General features: G+C 42.1%; 1 protein-coding gene across 15 annotated transcripts in view; it reads right to left on the reverse strand.

Moving 5' to 3' along the window:
- PHACTR1 (phosphatase and actin regulator 1) overlaps positions 1-23530 on the reverse strand; it is a 586592-nt gene that overhangs the window by 269389 nt on the left and 293673 nt on the right. For 2 of the 15 annotated variants that reach the window (XM_032247692.1, XM_032247686.1), the window contains exon 1: positions 8163-8430. The exons of the other annotated variants lie outside the window; for them this stretch is intronic. In XM_032247692.1, the coding sequence (XP_032103583.1) occupies positions 8163-8415 (253 nt within the window). In that variant the 5' untranslated portion in view covers positions 8416-8430. Of the gene's footprint in view, positions 1-8162; positions 8431-23530 lie in introns of those variants that run through there. 15 annotated transcript variants of the gene reach the window in all.

Below are 23530 nucleotides of genomic sequence, written 5' to 3' on the forward strand. Positions count from 1 at the left end.
AACTTGATTGGCCAAAATAAACAGTCCCTCCTTAGAGGCTCAGTGAAGTGTGAATCTCTAGGTAGCTAAAAGTGGCTTGATCGCCCGAAGGTGGGAGCCAGAGCCAGACAGCCCAGCTGCAGAAGCATGGGCAGGTGATGTGAGGAAGCCACTGGCCACTCTGACTCTCTGACCCTTTTCTCTTAAATGGTCACAAGAGTAATTCCAACTGTAAAATGTTGTTCTGATGACTACAGGGAAATAGATACATAAGTGATAAATATATTTCTGTAAGGTGTCTAAAATCATTTTTTTTTTTTTTTGAGATGAAGTCTCACTCTGTCGCCCAGGCTGGAGTGCAGTGGCACGATCTCAGCTCACTGCAACCTCTGCCTCCCAGGTTCAGGCAATTCTCCTGCCTCAGCCTCCTGAGTAGCTGGGATTCCAGGTGTGCGCCACCACGCCCAGCTAATTTTTGTATTTTTAGTAGAGACAGGGTTTCATCATGTTGGTCAGGCTGGTCTCGAACTCCTGACCTCGTGATCCACCTGCCTTGGCCTCCCAAAGTGCTGGAATTACAGGCATGAGCCACCATACCTGGCCAACCACGAGTTTTCTTAAGTGGACTGAATTAACTCTTCTTCTTGACCACCAGCTCAGTTAGAACCTTCTAACTTTCTTTCTTAAAAGTCCTACAGGGTGGCTACCATAACAGATAATAACAAGTGTCAGAAAAATTATAGAGAAACTGAACTTTTATATATTATTCATTGCTGGGTGGCGGGGGGGGAGGAAGTAAAACGGTGCAGCCAGTTTGAAAAGAGTCTGGCAGACCCTCAAATGGTTAAACATGGATTTACAGTGTCATCTAGCAATTCTACTCCTAGGTATATACATGAGAGACATGAAAGCCTGTGTCCATGCTAAAGCTTGCACGTGAATGTTTATAGTGGCATATTCAGCATAGCTAAAACGTGTAAACAACCCAAATGTCTAGCAACAGATAATGGATGAATAAATGTGGTATATCCATACAATGAAATATTATTCAGCCATTAAAAGCAATGAAAGTCTGATACATGGTACAGCATGAATACATTTTAAAAACACTGTGCTAAGTAAAGAAGCCCATACATTGCATGGTTCCATTTATGTGAAATGTCCAGAATAGGGAAACCTATAGATGAGTGGCTGCCTGGGATTTTGGGACGGGGCGTAGGGAATGGAATAATGAATGGATAGGTTAAGGTGAACAGTTTATTTTCAGGTGGAATGAAAATGTTCTAAAATTGATTTTGGTGATGGATGAAAATTCGATGACTTAAATGCTATTAAATTACATACCTTAAATTAGTGAACTCTATGGTGCAATAATTATATCTCAATAAAAATGCTGTTTAAAAAATCCTCCAGGAAATCCTACAACATGCCAGGGAGCAAGTCCCAGCTCGCTAGCGTGGTATCCCAGGCCCTTGGTGTGTGGCCTCTGTCCATCTCCCCAGGTGCCCTTCTCACCACCCCCAGCCACATCCCCCCACTGTCCTTACTGCCACTGTAATAAAGGGACATACATTCATCGACTAGATCAATCATAAACTAACATAAGCATTCATGTATTGAACATATCTTAAGTGGATAATATCTGTGTACTGTTCTCAGCACTAGAAACATAGCAGTGATGAGAAGACAGACCCTTGCTGGAAGAGTCAGCATTCAATGCTCTCCTTTTGCCTCTTGACCTTTCTCTACCCTTGCTCTTTGTCCTGCTTCCAGTGACTCTTTCCTTTAGGTATCTTTGCCAGCCCAACCCTATTCATCCGACTCAATTCAGCTCAAGTGCCATCTCCTCCTACACGACCGGCTGGCCTTCTCCCCGAGGGAGGAGATGGGTTCCCCACCTGTGTGTCCATGACAACCTGAGTCTACCTGTCACAGCAACGTCCCTCACTAGACTGTTTCTCTCAGAGCAAGAACTCATTCTTTACCTCTCTACTCACACATAAGTTCACCATAGGCATCAATGCTTGATACATGAACAAACAAATGACCATGGTCTATTCTTTCTCTGGCTTTGGGTATAGAAACAATACAATGCTAAAACAATCATCATATGACCTCTCCTGCATGCTCTACTGCTAACCTTCTGGGTGATTTTTTTCCCCTGGGCTGAAAATCTTCATAATTAATTTCTTCTTTTCCAAACCAACAACTGGATTCTTGTTTAGTTCCTGCTTCTATTGCAACTTTTCCCTCCTTTGACTTACCTTTTCTCCCTTACAATCTGTGGGTTGAAGTAAGGTCACCTCTGCCCCTGTCTCTGGCTATCTGGCCTTCAGCAAACTCACTTTTATATCTTGGCTTTCAGTTCAGCTGTCCACCCGGCACAGGTAGCCTGTCCACCAGCAGTACCACATTGAAACATTATCAATGGTGGCTCCTAAGTGGCTCAATGAACCCCCACGTTTCAGGCTTTTAGATACTTCTTGAAACCCCCAAAACCTAGTCAAGTCCAAAAAGTTCTTGTCATTCATATATAAGTTAGTGAACCACAGAAATTGAAGTTTAGGGCTAGTGAACAAGTACTGATCCTTTCCACTCACCCTCCATTAAAGTTTAATGGATATATTTTATCTATTACCCTTTCAATGTGATTTTATCTCCTTTAGACAAATGAGGATATTTTAAGCTATAGATTTCACGAATTGTTTAAATGTTCCTCCTAAATTAAGTGACTATTTACAGATGTCTATAAAGTGTCAGAATAGGGGAAATTATTAGTAAAATTATATATGAGCTCAAAGTTATGCTAAAAATAAGGCAAGCTGAGTTTGAATTGTTAGTGATTGAAAGTGTATTACTGGACACATTCTGGGCCTGGAACAGATATTGCAGAATCTTGGTCTTTTGGCTGCTCAAGGTCTTTAAACACCCCTTGTCGAGCTATGAGTGGTACGGAGCTGGGTCCTTGTCTTATCTGGTCTTTGCCTAGGCACTACCAGCAACGCCATCATAAAAACTCACTCAAATTTGCTTTAATACAAGAATAGGGGAATCTGAGTGATACGTCTACGGGGATTAATTATCCTATTATGTCTACTTCTATGTGTACAATTTTTTGTAATAAATTTTTAAAAAGGCAACTTGGGCCAGGCACTACGGCTCATGCCTGTAATCCAGCACTTTGGGAGGCTGACGCAGGTGGATTGCTCGAGCCCAGGAGTTCAAGATCAGCCTGGGAAATGTGGGGAAATCCTGTCTCTACCGTGTGTGTGTGTGTACACACACACAAATTAGCCAGATGTGGTGGTGCACATCTATAGTCCCAGCTACTATGGAGGCTGAGGTGGGAGGATAGCCTGAACGATGATTGTGCCTCTGCACCCCAGCCTGGGCAAGAGAAACCCTATCACAAATAAATAAGTAAACAGATGACTTGATCTCATGGCCTCTGCTTAAAACCTCTGTGCCATTTTTGGTACTTGCAATCTGAATTCCTTTGGAAGTGGATGCAATCTGAATTCCTTCTGAAACTGTATGAGGCTTTCCCTGACCTTCCTTCTCTTGCTCAAGGTGGAACCTACCACTCTGTCCTCAATCTGACCCTTACCTCATTTGTCTTATTAGACATATATGTTCAAATATAGAGAAGAATTGGGTGCTCTCATCTTGGACCCAATCCAATGAAGTTTAATTACAGAAGAGGCAAAGCAACACAGTATAGCAGGGAGAAATGCCCACTACAAATGATAGCAATCATAGCTAATATTTCTCAAGCACTTTCTCTTGCAAGGCACCATGCTAAATGCTTTTTACCAAATACCTCATTCAATCCCCACAACTAATATAGTAATATCCCTAAATCACCCAGCCAGCAAGCAGAGTAGACACCGAAAACAGGCAGTGCATTTCCAGGATCCAGCTGTGGACCCCTGTTGCAAATTGCTTCCCTCTTCAAGGACAGGTTCTGTTAGCAGCCCTGACACCAAATGGTGGTTTGACCTTGGTAGACGGCTCACTTAATCCCTATGCATCTTCATTTTCTCACCTGCAAAATGAGGTGACCCAGAGAAACTCACAGGGCATCCTATCCTAAAAGGCTGTCTTGATGAATGAACTCTAGTCACCACAGCAGAGAAATTGTATGACAAACTGTCATTCCTAAAGTTCACATTAGAATCTGTTAGAAAATACGCTAAATATTTCTAACCCCTAAAACAAAACTTGGGAAGGCATCTAACAAGTCCATGGATTAGTAAATTTCTTTATAAATGTTTAAAGAATAGAAATCATATATAGTAAAATGAAGACAGCCATGATCTACTGATTAGTTACAAGTAAAAGGTACTGAGTAGGAGTTGCAATCAGTATGTCTTGTTTCTAAATCTGTCATTTTATTACTTTTTAAGTGTCATTATAAATAAGACTGAGACTTCAAGGTACTTTTTAAAAACTGTTAAAGTATTTCTATTGAAATTACATGTTAATACATAATTATTAAAGATATTATAATTCTAAAATTATTCCTCACTATTAATGGACTCGAAAAGAATTCCAATGAAAATAGAAATGTGTTTGAAATTAAATACAGAAACCCTTGACTCTCCAGAATAGATTTCTCCCTAAATTTGATTTTTAACTATTTGTAAATTAAATCATATTCTCCCATTAACTTCTAATATAAGTTCAGTGATGACTTAGCTATGTTTCTTATGGCTTTATGATGTCCATAACTTCCAATCTACCTAGTTGTAAATTCCTCTCCTCCTATCCCCACTAAAGTCAGCCTATCAAGTAGGTAATGTGGGTGTATATGTGTATATGTATACACACACACACACACACACACACACACACACAGAATTTTCTGCTGCATTTTGTGTAATTCCTTCTAATTCTTTACCATAATAAACCTAGCTTATCAAGACTGCACATGTATACATCACACATGCATACAGATATAAACAGATACAATACCTAATGTTCCACATTCAGTGTAGGCAGCAGAGATAAATGCCATTAAAAAAGTAAACTGATGGTACAGTTAAAAGTGTCTTGGTTGTTTCTTTGCGCGCACACACACGTATGTGTGTATGTATGTGTGTGTGTTGTTCTAGACAGAGTCTCGCTTCTTTGCCCAGGCTGAAGTGCCGTGGTGCAATTCTGGCTAGCTGCAATGTCAGCCTCTCGGGTTCAAGCGATTCTCCTGTCTCAGCCTCCCCAGTAGCTGATATTACAGGCATGTGCCACCATGCCTAGCTACTTTTTGTATTTTAAGTAGAGATGGGGCTTCACCTTGTTGGCCAGGCTGGTCTTGAACTCCTGACCTCAAGTAATCCACCGACTTGGTCTCCCAAAGTGCTAGGATTACAGGTGTGAGCCACCGTGCCCAGCCACGTCTTGGTTTTAAAGTCAGACAGATGGGGGCGTGAGTCTTTGTTCTGCCCGGTATTTACTCTGTGGCTTTCCTATGTAAGCTTGTTTCCTCACCTGAAAATAGTTTTAGTATTGAACCAAAACAGCCAAGATGGAAGGAAACACAAATTATCTTTGGCCATTAATGGTGAATTGTGTTCTATGGTTTCTTAATAGAGAATTATTTAAAATAAACTTAGCAAAACATCTTTAATACTACTTAGTAGATACGGGGTGTGGGGGAACTCTTGAGTAAAAAGATAATTGCTAAAAAGTAATTTCACCTTTCATATACTACTCAATAGCCAGAAATATTTTACTTTAAAGTGCATTCTTTATTACAGATTGTCTTTAAACTGCAAGTTATTAAAACATGCTTTAAATAACTATTTCATATGCAAAGAAATTAAGTATGAAAGAAACTGAACAGTACCTTTGTAGAATTTCACCTGTGTAAATTTCTAGTAAGCGCTTTCAAGCTGTATGAGAATTTTCCGTGGGTACCATTAAGTGGCCTCCTTAGTGGTGAATGAGGAACCAGACACACTTATTGTACTTTACATAATTACAGGTGTGATCCACCTTAAGAAGCAGCTTCTATAGAGCCTGACCAAATAGGACATTGGGGAAATCTGTTTGCCTCACTATGATCTTGAGCATACAAATGTTTCAGAACAGCTGGTGCTCCTGGCATGTAGAAAATATGATTCAAATTGCAAATTGCTTCTAGAGAATTTATCTAAAAGAACATCCACTCCTTACAGACTATCATGGGAGGTCAATCCTTGCCAGAAGTGAAATTTATTGGAACTTCCACAGTGGGCAGTGCTGCTGTGGTTTCTGGCAATAACAAAAGAAGGGTTAGACTCCTGACCTCATTCAATTTTCGTGATTAAATGAGTGCACCGCACATTAGATTGGCAGGATTAGCAGCATAAAATTAGGCAAAAATTAGGCACTATAACATTCAGTCTCCCCTATTTAAGAATGCTTTGAGGGTAAATAATCCTATCAGGTGATATGTGAGCATCCATACATAGCTATTTGGGGCATTCCAAAGTGTGTGAGGCCATGGAGATGATGCATGTTTCGAGAAGAACTATGTGCTATAGGTTAAAATACGTACCTGCCTCCATTGACAGGGTATACCGTGTTGACCAGTGACAGCACTCATAATGACATTTATAAACACATTTTTGAATATGGACATTTACCTTTCCTTACTGTAGCAGCATTTACAGATACTAATTTAAATAAACTCCCAAGGTTGTGGAAGCAGCCCATTTGGGCAGCAATTCAGTCAAGAGAGCAACTGACATCTAATAACCATTTTAGCCTGCATGGCAAGCTCTATTTCATTACATGGGAAAGGTCTGGCTTTGGGTCATCTGATTAACCCATTTGTATTCCATAGGTATTGATGTTATCAGCTGATGTAATCACAAAAATCGAAACACCTGTCAGTATGTGCCTCTCAGAAACGTATATCCCCACCCCACTCCACCCCCCCCCGCCCCGCCCCCCCTGCCGCAGTGGCGGTCTTGTGTTTTATGTGGGCACCTTCCTCCAGTGCCGTCCCAGTTTTCCTCTTGGATACCTGGTGCTGTCCTGCACAGTCTCTCTTGCAGTTTAATCAAAGAAAACGATAATGACGCTAGTAGGACTCTAATTTTGAAAAGACATTAGCCAAGCCACAGTCATTTCATTACTCTGCACTTCAGAGGCAGACTAAGAATGGGAAGGATCCTGGGTAATGTTTGTTCTTCCAAAAGGAACAGCCGAACCTGCCTGGCTGATGGGAAAAATCTGCCTGCCCAAGCAGGTGTGGGGTGAGGCATGGAGAGGAGCATCAGGCCGGCCAGTACCTAAGGCTTTCAATGCAAAATCTGCTGCCTAAAACTTTTCCATGACCTCCAGCGGCCCTGAAGAGCCTGTTCTGTGAGCTGCTTGGGAACCGCCTGGAGGCTCGCGCGAATGCTCTGCCACACAGGTGCGCCCACAGCCGCAGAGGCTTCTGCCTGGTCCGCGCCGGCGGTCCCAAGCTCTGGGCTCCTCCCGCCCAGAGTCGCAGGCAGCCGGGCACCCCTTCACTGTCCTGCTTCAGACTGGATTGCGGGAGCTCTGGCTCGCACACGCCCAGGCTCACCTGGAAAATGCCGCTGCGCGCCCCTTCCCCCACTTCTCCCCATTTTGGCCTTTGGGCATCATTCCAGCAGGGACCAGCAGCCGCACTCCAAAAATCACAGCCATGTTTTACTCTAAACAGGCATCATTCAACAACTCCACAAGTCTCTAGGGTGCTGGGCGCCGCCGCCAAGCCACCTCTCCAAACTGATGCCACCCGAAGGAAGCCCACATCTGTAACGCAGCCCAGCAAACCCTGAATCCCATGGTAAGACCAGCATGGGGCAACAGTTAAGCAGCTCATGGAAAGAAAAAGCAGGAGTAAGATCCTTTGCCCCCGACAAATCCCCTAAGCCTCAGCTTCCCATGTGAAAAATCCCAGACTTGCTCTTCTAAGTGTATCAAAACCCTAATTTTGGGAACCACATACATCAATGGGATGTGCAGGGTGCGAGCCCGCGTTGGGCTGTGGGTGGCACTCTGCAAGGTGCCCAGCGGGCGGGTGTCATGTCTGGGTGGAGGGCGGATGTCCCCGCAGTTCTCCAGCCGGCAGACGCCGGCGTGGCCCCCAAACTGAGACAGCCGGAGCCACCTCCCTGCCGCCCGCGCCCGCCGCTGCCGCCGCTCCAACGTGCGCCGGCACTCACCGTCCCGGGCGTCCTCCCCGCGACTGCAGTTGCTGCAAATGTGTTTAATCTCCTTGCCCAGTTGACAGTGGATCACAAAGGACACGTTGTTGTTGTTGTTGGGGGCGGGCTCCTTCAGGGGCTTCATCCTCAGCAAATAAAAAGCTTTCTTTTTGGGTTTCTCGGCGCTCACGCCTGGCACCGCGCCCTCCCTGCAGCGCGGCGAGCGGAGCGCAAACCTCCCCGGTTTCGCGGCGCGCGTGGTCTCCGCCATCCGGCCCGCGGGCGCCCGGGGCCGGGCGCTGCTCCGACCCCAGCGCGCTGCCACTCGCACCCCTCGGCCTCGCCAGCATGCCCCCGCCCCGCCTGCGCCAGCTGCTCTACATTTACGCCGCCGCGGCGGGGCGGGTAGCGGAGGGCGCCGAAAGGGTCTTGACCTCGCCGGCCTCGCTGCCCGAGCCAATCCGAATCTCGAGGCCGGAGGAGCGGGTGCGCAGGGCGCTGCTCGGTCCCACCTGAGACGCTCCACTCCCACCTCTCCCCGGGCCTCACGTGCACATCCTCCTCTGGCCGCCCCACCCCTCTGGAAATCTCAGCACCAGCTACTGAGAACCAGCTGGGTTTGCAGCTACCTTCACTCTCAAGAGCTCCAGGGCGGAACGCCAACCCCCTCCCCCTTTTCTTCACGCCTAAAGCTGCCGAATGAAAGCAACGTTTCGCAGGGAAAGCGCTGCGCTGGGAGCCCCCGGGTGCAAGCACCCCTCCGGGGCCACAGGAAATTACCCTTCTCCGGTGGGTCCAACGCGTGGCCCTTGACTTTCACTGAAGCAGACAACCTGTTACAACATAATTGATGTTTTCACCTCCCATAGAAATGCTCCGACCCGAAAGGAGATTTAACGCCAGGGTCATTAAGAAAAAGAAATGCTGATTTTATCAAGACTCAGAAACAACAATTTGCGAGTTTGGGATTGTCGCCTAATTTGGCCAAATACTCTCCAGCTGTTTTAGCACAGTGATTAAGGCTTAACAAAGCAAGTGTCATCCACCAGGATTTCCAAAGGGAGAACGGTGTGTTTTCTTTTAAATTGTTTTTAGAGATGGGCTCTCACTCTGTCGCCCAGGCTAGAGCGCTGTGGCACAATCACAATTCAATGCAGCCTCGAATTCTTGGGCTCAAGCGATGCTCCTGCCACAGTTTCCTGAGTAGCTGGGATTACAGGGAGAATAGTGTCTTTACCAAATCATGCAGAACAAATCAAGGCTCAATAACTTGTAATTATTATTCTTCAGCCATGGATTTGCCTTATTAAAATCACGCTATTTCCAATAAACCACCATTCACACAACAATCTAAGACTCAGATATTGCCAATTCTCCATCACCTTTAGAGAACTAAGGCTTAAAGAAGCCCCATATCACAATCACCTTCTGTGCTTATTTTAAAAATAGAGATTACAGAGCCCCAAATCCTGATATTCTGGTTTAGTAGGTCAGTGCAGGGTCCAGGAATCTGTCCCTTTAACAACCTCTCTAGGTGACTTTGATGCAAAGCATACATGGAGATACAGGTGTTTACAGCCAGGTGTGTCTGCCCCCAAGCCTGTGTTCCTTCCACCCTACTCTGAATCACACCCTCGTCCTCTTTTCCAGCCTACCAGAATAGTGTCAGTTAAAGAATGCACTGTCATTATCGTTGTTTCTAGGAACTTCCTCAAAGCTAATTTCACAATTCCCCGTGACTCTCTCCCCCATAAAAGGCAGGTCTTTGCTAATCTCTCCTCCAACTGGGCAAATTCTACATGTACAGTTGCCTCACAGGTAACAGGCTCAACGATCAGCTGAGGATATTAGATTACTGTATTACAACAGGCTTCTGATCACTCCAGTTCTACCCCTCTATCATCTTTGCTACTTCTCATCTGTAAAATGTTCTGCCCATATCAGCACGATAAGAGAGAGCTTCATCTTCATTCTGTATTTAGGAAAGTCAGGTGTCCAGCGGCCATCGCCTCCCCTAGAGGGGGGCATAGAATGCAGGTCTCTGTAATTAGATCTCGATCCCTCTTGGTGCCCATTCAGGGCCTCGGCAACTGCCTCCCCTCTCTCTGGATTACCAGCCAGGCCAACCACAGGTGAATCCACTATGTCTGCTCATGTCAGATTCACATCACTCGCTCCCTGGCTAATTATAAGCCTTATCTCAGAGATGACAAAGGCCCTGTTTGTTATACTGGCTGAGTGCACCAGGGAATTTACTGCCTTGTGCTCTGAGCAAACATTTGTTATTCTCTTTTTCTAATCCTTGGGCCCCTCCCCAAACTGTCACCCCTTAACTCCATTCTAAAAAGAGGAGGTTGTGTATTTACCGGCAAGTTACATCTTTCCTTAAATGTGTATTTTAAACTGCATGACTCTTCTGCCTTACTCTCTGCCTCGCAGGTTAGGACAGTGGACCTCATTAGAGCAACTAAGACTGAAGCAATCATTTATTCCCTTGCAGAATACTAAGGGGCTCTGTGTGTTTCTATCTTAATTGGCCGACTGGCATTGTGATTATATCATACAAAATACTGACACAGCTGCCAGCTTAGCCTCAAATATTAAAGGACCTGCCCTGGGCTGTAGGGGTCTTTTGTTCAAGTTAAGAGTATAAAAGGCATAAAGTTTACCTGGGAGAGCCATTTTCCTTGTTTGAGGATCCATCTTTTTTTTTTTTTTTTTTTTTTTTTTTTGAGATAGACTCTTGCTCTGTCGCCCAGGCTGGAGTGCAGTGGTGTGATCTTGGCTCACCACAACCTCTGCCTCCTGGGTTAAAGCAATTCTCTTGCCTCAGCCTCCCGAGTAGCTGAGATTACAGGCATGCCCCACCACTCCCAGCTACTTTTTGTATTTTTAGTAGAGAGGGTTTCACCATGTTGGCCAGGCAGGTCTTGAACTCCTGACCTTATGATCCACCTGCCTTGGCCTCCCAAAGTGTTGGGATTACAGGCGTGAGCCACCGCACCTGGCCAATTATGATCCTTATAAGTATGGGTCAGTTCGATTGCTGCTGTTGGTAATCATCTCCCTGCATTGATAATGGAAGAAAATGGTCATCCTACAGCATTCTGGGAAAAAAAAAATGTGGGATTTTCTTTCACTCCTAAAAGGAGAGAAAATATTGAAGAGAAGGACAATCCTGAGCTATGACTTATAACAGGGGTTTCCAACACTAGGTCTGTGTAGCTTGCATGGACTTTTTACCTAGATGATCTAAATGAGGCTAAGACATTCCAAAGTGTTCAAACTGATTACAATGAAATGCCTCCAATCATTGCCTGAAGTATTTGCTAGCAATAGTAAATCACTTTACTCTCTGGGTAGAGGCTATCCCCTTCTCAAGTGCAACCACTAGTAAGGTAATTAAAGCATTAATTACAAACATCATACCAAAGTTTGGGCTAGTAGAAAACATTAATTCAGACAATAGAACCCATTTCACAACAAACGTTGTTAGAAAATTAGCCCAAGTCCTAGACAGAAAACAATACCATATCCCTTAGTATCCATCCTCTTCAAGAAAAGTGAAAAGAATAAATCAAACTCTGAAGAGTCACCTAACCAAATTAGTCCCAGAAACCTTAGACTAAATGTCTCCTTATTGCCTTGTTAAAAATTAAAACTGCCCCTCAAAAAGATGTTTATCCCCTTATGAGATGCTATATAAGCTGCCTTATTTACATTCTACTACTGATGTCCCTACACTTGAAACCAAAGATCAATTCCTTAAAAACTATACACTTAGTCTGTCTTCTACCTTCTCTTCTCTCAAAACCAAAAGTCTCCTAGCACAAGTGCCGCCCCTAGAGTTCCCAGAACATCAACATCAACCTAAAGATCACGTCCTTACCAAAACGTAGAAACAACGCTCAAACCAGCTCAAGAAAAACCTGATCTGTGCTCCTAATTACTGAGACATCAGTCCGAAGAGCAGAAAGAGACTCGCCACACCTGTGCCAAAAGACCACCACCACTACCTTCAGAATCATAAGCCATTGTTCCAAAGTCAAGCCGTACCAAATTAAAGCTTTAAAAAAGCTTAATTCTTCTATGTCTTTTATATTGTTAATCCTTCGTTCCCCACTCTGTTGCTAGCTACTTTGTTATTAGTATAACCAGGTCTGACTCACCCTAAACCATTGTTTTTGATGCCTGTCTTGTTATACCTTGTAAAAATTTAAAAGACCAAAGACAACTAGCTTCTTCAGATAAGTATCTCCGCCCTAGCCCTCTAACAGGTAACCCTAATTATCGCCATTGTGAGCATCAACAACCAAGACACCGTTCATTTACTCCCACAGCTTAGCAACCTTGTAGTAATTAAGACTATGTCCGGCCGGGCGCGGTGGCTCAAGCCTGTAATCCCAGCACTTTGGGAGGCCGAGGCGGGTGGATCACGAGGTCAAGAGATCGAGACCATCCTGGTCAATATGGTGAAACCCCGTCTCTACTAAAAATACAAAAAAAATTGGCTGGGCATGGTGGCGCGTGCCTGTAATCCCAGCTACCCAGGAGGCTGAGGCAGGAGAATTGCCTGAACCCAGGAGACGGAGGTTGCGGTGAGCCGAGATCGTGCCATTGCACTCCAGCCGGGGTAACAAGAGCGAAAACTCCGTCTCAAAAAAAAAAAAAAAAAAAAAAAAGACTATGTCCTTGAGGCCACCCAATACCAAAGTTAAACCTCTGCAAGAACAGTTTGCATCAATCGAAAGCCCCTCCTCCATTTCACCAAAAGAAGTACTCCCCCTGATTACCAATCTCATCAATGCAACCCTATCCTGATTTCTATTACTACCTCTGCCTCCACTGACCCTAGGCCGGCCCTCAGTGGCTTCTGTGGTATAAAGTCCACTGTAAACAAGAAAGCTCCTATAAGTATTTTTAAAATACACATTATTTCTCCTCCTCCTCCTTTCCCACTCCCAATAGTTTCAGCTTTAAACCAGATACCTGTTATTCCTGTACCTAATGATAAGACTAAAATGTCCGTTGTGAAAGTAAATGATCTAAAGCAAATCTTTGCAACTAAGACAAGATACCAAAATACAAATGCTTAGCTAAAATAGATTTACTATTCCGTCTGCACCTTGAACAAAAGCAACTGTTACCCTTGTGAGCACAGTAGGCCAGAAGCCCAAATTGCCCCCTTTCCACTTAAATAGTCTCTCCATCAACCAGGCATAAGCTGATAATAGCACTTTTCCAAAATTCCATAGCCTAAGATAATAAATCATGCCAAGGTCTCTCTCTGCTGTTCCCAGAAGTTGAACACTGTGCAAGTCAGCCCTCAGAAGCCATTCAATCTCTGCCTCCCAATGTCAAGTTTATCCTGTGTTTCTCAGGACAAGAAAACTTAGCATTCCTCAAAGACATAAAAAGAAGCAAATAACTTAAGTCCTTTCAGAGGCTTACCCATCAATCTCCCCTTAGCCATCCCCAAGCAGATGTATTGTGGCAGGCTTTTACTAGACACTCTGCCAAGTAACTAGAGCAGAACTTGGGTATGTAGTAAAGTCAGAAAGAAAAAAAGGAGAAGAAAGGGGGATGAGTACTGGGAATTAAAGGATAAAAGGTTGAGCAGGCTGTTAGAAGAGAAATCTTGCCATATCTTAAATCCTGTGATTATACTCAGTGTCACTTAACTGTATGACAGTCTCTTTGCCATCCCTTATTTAGGATACACTTAACTTGCAGATCCCCTCCTTGCCTCCTTGAAACTTGTTTGGTGCCCTAAGACCTCACCACCCAAAATATGACCCCAAGGACCAGCAGATCCCAGGTAACCGACAGCTTGTTAGAATCACAGCACTTTGGGCCGGGCGCGGTGGCTCACGCCTGTAATCCCAGCACTTTGGGAGGCCGAGGCGGGTGGATCACGAGGTCAAGAGATCGAGACCATCCTGGTCAACGTGGTGAAACCCCGCCTCTACTAAAGATACAAAAAATTAGCTGGGCATAGTGGCACGTGCCTGTAGTCCCGGCTACTCGGGAGGCTGAGGCAGGAGAATTGCCTGAACCCAGGAGGCGGAGGTTGCGGTGAGCCGAGATCGCGCCATTGCACTCCAGCCAGGGTAACAAGAGCGAAACTCCATCTCAAAAAAAAAAAAGAATCACAGCACTTTAAGCTCTAGCCTAGAATCTGCATTTTAACAAGACCTCCAGATGATCTGGATGCACACTGAGGTTTCAGATGCACCCTCTAGAAATCAGCCTACCAGAGGAACACATATTTTCATTCCAAAGTAAGTCATGAATATGACTCTTGATCTCATGGAGCTTGAAACTTAATGGGAAGGACCAGGCGTGGTGATGGAGATTCACACCTGTAATCTCAGCACTTTGGGAAGCTGAGGCAGGTGGATCATCCGAGGTCAGGAGTTTGAGACCAGCCTGGCCAACATGGTGAAACTCCATCCCTACTAAAAATAAAAAAAAATTAGCCAGGCGTGGTGATGTGCACCTGTAATCCCAGCTACTCAGGAGGCTAAGGCAGGAGAATTGCTTGAACGTGGGAGGCAGAGGTTGCAGTGAGTCAAGATCTCGACATTTCACTCCAGCCTGGGCAACAAGAGCAAAACTCCATCTCAAGTAAAAAGAAAAAAAAAAATTAAAGGGAAAGAGAGTGCACTCAATACAAGGACATATAAGAATATCAGAAGACACCCAGCTGAAAACATGTGTGCAAATTTGTAACCAGGAGTTGCCACAGAGATCTATGCATTTATCATCAGGGGTGTGGGGTAGACCATTTGTAAAGGGAGTTCTGCAGTGATTGTTGTGGAAGAGATGGCGTGTATGCAGAAGGCATCCCCTGGGAAAGTTGATCTGAAGCAGTAGGGGCAGAGGGTGGTGGTGGCAGTGTAGGGAGAATGCAAGCTTGCAGACTAGGAGTTCATGGAGTGGGGAGGTCAAAGATGGGCAGCCACTGTCCTGGCAGAACCTGTTACATCCAGTAAATTGAGTTTCCCAGAAGACCCCACCATGAGGGGAATGTGAGGGCAACTGCAGACCTTGAAATTTCCCAAGCGTGAATGTGAGAAGCCGCGTGTGATCTACTGTGAACTGAGGCTTTGTTCTGCTTTCTGCTTGCCTATGCTCCTCCCTATTTTTAATGCCCAGCTGTCATGAGGTCTTAAAGAAACAATCAAAATTAAGGGCAGAAATTTAGAAATGCTCACAAAAGTGCTTTAACTCTTATGGAAAAAGACAGTAGAAATACAAAATATTAAGGTCGACACAGGGCAAAGCAATGGAAGAATACTCAGAAATTACTACAGCTATTTAATGTAAGAAAATATTTTTATTCGGCAACCAACAGATTGGGAAAAAATTTTTGCAGTTTACCCATCTGACAAAGGGCTGATATCCAAAATTTACAAAGGACTAAAGCAGAGTTACAAGAAAAAAACTAACAAGCCCATTCAAAAGTGGGCAAAGGATATGAACAGACACTTCTCAAAAGAAGACATACGTGAGGCCAACAAACATATGAAAAAATGCTCATCATCACTGGTCATCAGAGAAATGCAAATCAAAACTACACTGAGATACCATCTCACGCCGGTTAGAATGGCGATCATTAAAAAATCTGGAGACAACAGATGCTGGAGAGGATGTGGAGAAATAGGAACACTTTTGCACTGTTGGTGGGAGTGTAAATTGGTTCAACCATTGTGGAAGACAGTGTGGCGATTCCTCAAGGACCTAGAAATAGAAATTCCATTTGACCCAGCAATCCCATTACTGGGTATATATCCAAAGGATTACAAATCGTTCTACTATAAGGACACATGTACACGAATGTTCATTGCAGCACTGTTTACAATAGCAAAGACCTGGAACCAACCCAAATGCCCATCGACGATAGACTGGATAGGGAAAATGTGGCACATATACACCATGGAATATTATGCAGCCATAAAAAACGATGAGTTTGGGTCCTTTGTGGGGACATGGATGAACCTGGAAACCATCATTCTCAGCAAACTGACAGAGGAGCAGAAGATCAAACACCGCATGTTCTCACTCATAGGCGGGTGTTGAACGATGAGAGCACATGGACACAGGGAGGGGAGCACTACACACTGGGGTCAGTTGGGGGGAAATAGGGGAGGGATGGTGGGGGGTGGGAAGCTGGGGAGAGATAGCAAGGGGAGAGATGCCAGATGTAGGTGATGGGGAGGAAGGCAGCAAATCACACTGCCACGTGTGTTCCTATGCAACAATTTTGCATGTTCTTCACATGTACCCCAAAACCTAAAATGCAATAAAATAAATAAATGGGAAAAAAAAAAAGAAAATATTTTTATAAAACTCTTTTCCTTCCTCAGTATTTTTCCTTTGATTTGAAGTCAAGCTATTCATTCCATTTCTGCCCTGCGTCTGTGTCCCCTTTCTTGTCCCTATCCGCCCTGTAGTGGGTTGAATGGTGTCTTCTCCCAGAGATATGTCCCTGTCAAATCCCTGGGCCATGTGAATGTGACCTTATTTGGAAAAAGTGTCTTTGCAATTGTAATTTAAAGTTAAAGATCTTGAGATGAGGAGATCCTAGATTATCTACATGGGTTTTAAATCCAACGGCAAGTGCTTTTTATAAAAGGCACACAGAGGGGAGACACACAGACAGAGGAGGAGAAGACAGTGTGAAGATGGACTTGGAGATAGGAGTGATGCCGCTGCCACAGGAATGCCACCGTCACCAGAAGCTAGAGGAAGGCAAAGAGGGATCTTGGCCCACCTTCTGAATTTCTGGTCTCCAGGGAGAATAAATATCTGTTGTTTTGAGCCACTAACTTTGTGATAATTTGTTACACCATCCTTAGGAAACAATACACTCCCTAAACGTTAACAATATGTGATATTCCTATTACAAGAATATCATCTCATTTTTCCCGCTTTGCTCTAAATGTGCAGTATGTTAAAACCAGAACTGCAAGCACATCTACAAAGTGCAGATTAAGAACAACGTTAAAAATTACTTCCAAATGATTCATAGACACAGAATGGTGCACCACTGCTGCTACGTGTGTGTGTGTGCACGCGCGCGTATGTGTGAGTTGTTGTTGTTTTTGGGTATTTTTTTGGTTTGAGTTTGTTTTTTGCAGATGCTAAACTGGAAGTATGGAATGGAATGGAAGAGGAGACTGTGATTAGGAGGAGATATAGCTTCCAGACTGTCTCATATTTGATATAATACATTTATACTCCGAGCAAGGAGATGTGATCAGAGCTTGCTGAGAAAGGCTAGTGAAAATTCTTTAGGAAGTTTAGGGATATGCAAATGGAGGTCATATTCGGGGCATGAGCACTGGTCCAGGTGTATGAATTGTTTATGGCTGGCATCTGTTCTAATAGATTGAATATTCTTTCTGACTCTTGCACATCTATTTATTAAACATTTTGAATGTCACCCCTGATTGACAAACTTTGATTGCCCCGCAAGTGAGCATTTTCCACCACAGCGTTTTCCTTCCCAATGTGTTTTGAAGCCGAAAGCAAAATTTCCTTTGGCTCTAGCTTTTCCTTTATTATATCTGGATCCAATCTGGCAGACTTTTGGTATAAGCTCCAGGGACAGGTTAGTGGACAGGGGGTTTAGAGAAACAATTTCATGTCTCTGCTTTTAGAACATGCATTCTTAACAAACTAGTTGAAACACCTAAATGTGTGAGCAGTTTTTTGTGGGGTTTTGTTTTTTATTTTTTATTTGTTTATTTTAGCTGGGGGTTGTTTCCCTAAAACTTTGAATAGAAAGCAATTTTACTTCTGGGCTTGTGATAATTATGCTTACTAAGAGGATTTCTCTGTGAAATTTATTCTGTGAACACTTAGCAGATAGCAACATGATGAGAAGGGAGATTGGAATCATTTTCGATAAAACAGGTGGAGAAAGAGGTGATTGAAGGAGAGCTATCCAAAGTATGATTCCTGTAGTTTTTTGATTGCAGCATTATCTTGGAAGACTGCTTTCTCTTCTGCATAACCATTGATGAGGAGAGGGCTGAGGTAGTCTAGCTCTTAAGTTCAAAACCAAAAAAAAAGGGATCTTCTCTAAAACAGGCCATGTTTTCAGAGTGAATATCATTGTTGTGGCCATTACAGAAAAAAGATCCAGTCTGGTGGAGATTTTTCTGCAAGGTCTTGTAACATGGAGCATCTTTAAAGCCTGTATTGCTAATATCCAAGGAAGATTCTCATTCTAAGTTAAAAAATTTGGGATCAGATATTGCTGCTCATGTCTGGGGAAAAAATAGGGGTCAGATTAGGTAGAGGATGAAAATTATCAGAGACTAGTGAGACTTTTAGTTGTTCCAAAGTATTCAGTTCTTTACATTTTGCTCCAAACTATAAATCCCATTCTAAATGAGATTTATAGACTGATAAACACAGCCTTATGTTTTCTTTTTAAAATCATTCTCTTTTTTTGGCAGATTTAGACACTTCTAGATATTTGTCTTATAGAAATAAAAGCTCCAGAGCATAAAGGTGTTATTAAGTGTGATTATAAAATAAAGAAGCTGGAAGTTTAGCAATAAAGGAATGACTGCATAAATTGTGGTATATTTATAGCATGATGCCACTAAAAAGAATGAGTTAGACCTAAACTAGTTGACCTTGAAGGATTTCCACCATTTATTGTTAAATGAGAAAATTGAAGTTCACAGTACTGACCATGATATGATCTCATTTTTGTTAAACAAATATTCTAGACATTACAGGTGCCCTCCAAATGTTTCTGCCCTGCTGTCTTCAGGTACATGATAGGATTGCAGTTGGCACAGCCAGAACCCTTTGTGAGTGGGGCCATTCCAACCTATTAATGATAGCTGAAGTTCAAGACAGCAGCTACTGATTTCCTTTGGGTTCTGAAGTGAGGCACTGATGAGTCCAGACTACCTAATGACCCACAACTGTCCTGTAGTGTGAGACACACACTTGTGTTGTGTCACACTGCTGAAATTTGGGAGTTCCTTTTACGCAACACAATCTAGCCTACTAAGACTAATAAAACAATGAGAAGTTGCGTGTGTGTGTATCATGTATCACCTTATTTGTGTATATATAACCTTATTTAATATAAGGTGTGTATGTATCACCTTATTTAACCATCACACCAACATCATAAGATGGAAGTAGTATTTTCATTTTACACTTTATAAAACAGAAGTTCAGTGAGGTTAAATGAATTTCCCAGGTCACATAATCAGCATTTGGCCAAGGAGAACTTTGAGCCAAAATGGGTTTTACAGCAAAGCGTACCTTTCTGTCTCCAAACATTCCACTGACATTCAGAAAGCAGATAATTTTTCTTCAGAGGACCCTCAGCACTGTTTTAGGACAGAGCATATGGCATCATAAAACACAACCAGGAAAGGTTATCAGACTACAGGCACAGGACACAGAAACCTTCGCTACCATGCAGAGCATCGCTGCTGGTGGTAAAGAGAACAGGGTAAAAATAGGATACATAGGTTCTTATCTATCATCTGTATTCGCAGATCCCTGCTCTTTTAATCTTTAAAACAGACTGCAGTTGTGTACTGGCTGATGTGACCCTTTTAGGGCTGGGATTTGTATATACACTATGTTGAGCCCCTCGGTGCTGCTTAACAAAAGCTTACCATCAGCTAATGATAATTGGCCTTTAGGACAGAATCCCATTTGTCTGTACTGAGCAGGTGCAGGAACGAGGTAATAGGATAATGTAACATTGACAAGAAATGGAGAATGGAGTGGCCTTTTTGCCAAGTGTGAGAACTTTAGTTACACATGCAACATAATTATGGGGGGTGGGGTAGGGCAGGGAGTTGTAGGTAGCCAGCTCTGGGAAGATTTTCAGTGGATGTCACTGGTATACTAAAGTGTGACATGCAGTTGATTTCTTCCATGGAAAATACAGTGTCTAATTCACTAAGGAAAACAATGGAATATGCTCTAAGACTTGTGAAGTGAATGATCAAAGGAACATCTCTGCTTTAACAAGCCAGGTTGTATCTTGATACCAGCACTCTTGTGATCCCTGAGTTTCCAAAACAATTTTTTACAGTATAGAAGCCATGCTGAGGAGGAAGGATATTTATATTTATACATTATATTTCAATAGAGCTTTGCCTCTGTGATACATATTATACCTACGCAAATTAATGTTAACAGCTTGTAGCCATTTTACATGTAAAAGCAATGTCGTCTGCAAGAATCGAAGGGTAAATCGAAAAGCTAAGAGGAGTGTAAAGAGAGCTCATATTAGATTGTGTTGTTGGAACTTAAGGGTAGGAGAGCAATACATTGCATGTATGTTGTATAGATGCACATGGATATATAGAGATATATATTGTATGTAAAGAGAGAGTATGTGTATATACTCTATATACTCCATACTCCATAGAGATGCCGAGGCAACAATGAGACCCTGTCTAAAAAAAAAAAAAAAAGAGAGAGAGAGAGAGAGAGATTTTAAAAACGCATTCAGGTTCACAGCAATGAGTTTGCAGGGAAAGACCACCACTAGGGGAGAGGAAGGAGAAGGATATATCATTTAGTGAGCATTTGGTGTATCTGAGAAACTGCTGGGCTTTTTATTAATAAAAAATGTAAAGATATTCATTTGTAAAATATATTTAATAAAAATATATTAATATATATTACAAGCAAATGTTGCATAGTATTGTATATTTTACATAGATTTTATATTTTTAACTGTGAATTTTATCACTTAATGCTTACAATGGTTACAAGATTTGAGGTGTTTCCCTCATATGGAAAAATCTGGAGAGAGGAAGTTGCACAAAGCTATATTGCACAGATGTGGCAAAACCCAGATCTGAAATGAACGCAGGTCAGACATAGCCACACTCCACCATATCATGCTACTGTCCAGAACTCTGCATATAAGGGAGAGGCAAGAGGAGGGAGAGCATTAGGACAAATAGCTAATGCATGTGGAGCTTAAAACCTAGATAAGGGGTTGATAGATGCAGCAAGCCATTGTGGCACATGTATACCTTTGTAACAAACCTGCATGCTCTGCACATGTATCTCAGAACTTAAAGTAAAATTTAAAAAAGCTATATAAAAAAAGAGGCTATATCGACAAAGGACTAATATTCAAAATCCACAAAGAACTCAAATAACTCAACAGTAACAACAAAAAACAAAGAACCCCATTAAAAATTGGGCAAAAAACACAAACAGATATTTTGCAAAATAAAACATACAAAGGGCCAAAAAACATATGAAAAATGCTCAACATCACTAATCAGAGACATGCTAACTAAAATCACAATGAGATACCAACTCGCTTCAGTCTGAATGGCTACTATTAATATTAAAAAGTCAAAAAATTAACAGATGTTGGTGGTAATGCAGAGAAAAGGGAGTACTTACACACTGTTGATGGGAATGTAAATTAATACAACCTCTATGGAAAACAGATGGAGATGTCTTAAATAACTAAAAATAGATCTACCATTCAATCTAGCAATCCTACTACTGGGTATATACATGAAGGAAAATAAATCGTTATATTAAAAAGATACCTGCATCCCTATGTTTATCACAGCATTATTCACAATAGCAAAGCTATGGAATCAACCTACATGTTCATCAACAGATGACTAGATAAAGAAAATGTGGTATATGTACACGCACAAAGGAATACTACTGAGTCATAAAAAAAGAATGAAATCATGCCTTTTGCACAACCTAGATGGAACTGCAGGCCACTATCTTAAGTGAAATAACTCAGAGACAGAAAGTCAGATACCACATGTTCTCACTTATATGCAGGAGCACAACAGTGGTATGCAGGGACATAGGAAGTGGGAAAATAGACACTGGAGACTCAGAAGGGTGGCAGGATGTGGGAATGAGAAATGAGAAGTTATTTAATGGGTACAATTACTGTTAGGGTGATGGCTACATTCAAAGTCCAGGCTTCACCTGTCCATAATACACCCATGTAATAAAAAATGACACTTGTAATTCCTAAATTTGTTTTAAATTTTTTTTAAAGAAGCTACAATGAAGGTAAAAATATCTTTTTAAGGCAATCTAAAAAAAATATTACTGGAAGACTTCCTAAAGATGAAGGATCTATCTATCCATCTATTTATCTAGTTATACTGAAAGTAAATCTATCTTTTCAGTTTATAGATTATTCTTAAAGTACTGAAACAAATACTCTTTCTATCACAAATCTTGTAATTTATTTTTAAAAACATGCTATTTTTCTTGGCAGTCAGCAGGTGATGAAAACAGAATTATTAAGCTTTGACAAAAAGGATCAATCCTTAAACAAAGTCTGACTTATGATAAAAAAAATAAATGAAACATTCTGAATCCATGGACAACAAATCAACATATATTTTACCAAATCTAATGCATATAAATAATTTAAAGGAATCTTGCAAAAATTTTAACTATGTGAAGTCCTTCCAGTTTCTCTTTTGTTAGTTCCCTTTCTCTTTCTTTTCCCAAACTGGCAATACATCAGGGAGACCTGGAGCTCTCAGGTTAAAATCCTCTGATTTCATGAAGACAAACGTTCAAATCCGTCCATTTCTTAAAGGCAAAGAAGCTCTACCATTTCTACTGAACTAAATGCTAATCTCAACTTTACCTTAAAAATGAAACACACTTGTTTTGCATGCAAGGTAAATGTATAGGCACTGATCCCATTACTGAAACCTGATGTTCAAAAGTTTTAGTTCTCCGATATACTTCAGGGTGTTAATGCATGTGATTTACAAGCCTAACTCATCAAGCTTCTCTGCTAATACATTCATGAGCCCATGGAGGGCATATTATCATGTTGCATATTGGATCAGCTAGTTTTACTTAAATGGTGCATATTAAGACAACTGGGAGCTGTTCATAACATTTTAGACACAATTTGGGAACGATTACCCATCATTACATTCATTTAGAGTTGAATTTCCCAGCAGCCATCAGCACAACCAAATTTGGTTTTTGACAGTTGCACATGATCAACCAATAGATCACACTGCTTTGATCTTATGTATATTTTCCAACAGAGAAAGAGTTTGGCTTTTTTCTCATGGTGCTTTTAAGCCTGAGGGTAATATAGAAGACACATGATGATCACAGGAAATGCTTTCTCCTAAAATTTTTCCTAGGTTTTGTTCATGAGTAAATAATGAGAGAGAGAGAGATCTTTCCACACGGAGTACTGAAATAAAAAAGAGAGCTGAGACATTTTCTTGTGAATAAATATTTGTAACTGTTAACCAAAAAAAAGTGGACATGCATATAATGGTTTATAGTATATGCTGGCATTTTACCAGGTCATGAAAGAAATAGGGTAGCTGAGCTAATAGAGCAGGTATTTT

The sequence above is a fragment of the Sapajus apella genome, unplaced genomic scaffold (assembly GCF_009761245.1).
Source record: "Sapajus apella isolate SASKATOON/1434 unplaced genomic scaffold, GSC_monkey_1.0 scaffold63, whole genome shotgun sequence".
In the NCBI taxonomy this organism is placed as follows: Eukaryota; Metazoa; Chordata; class Mammalia; order Primates; family Cebidae; genus Sapajus; species Sapajus apella.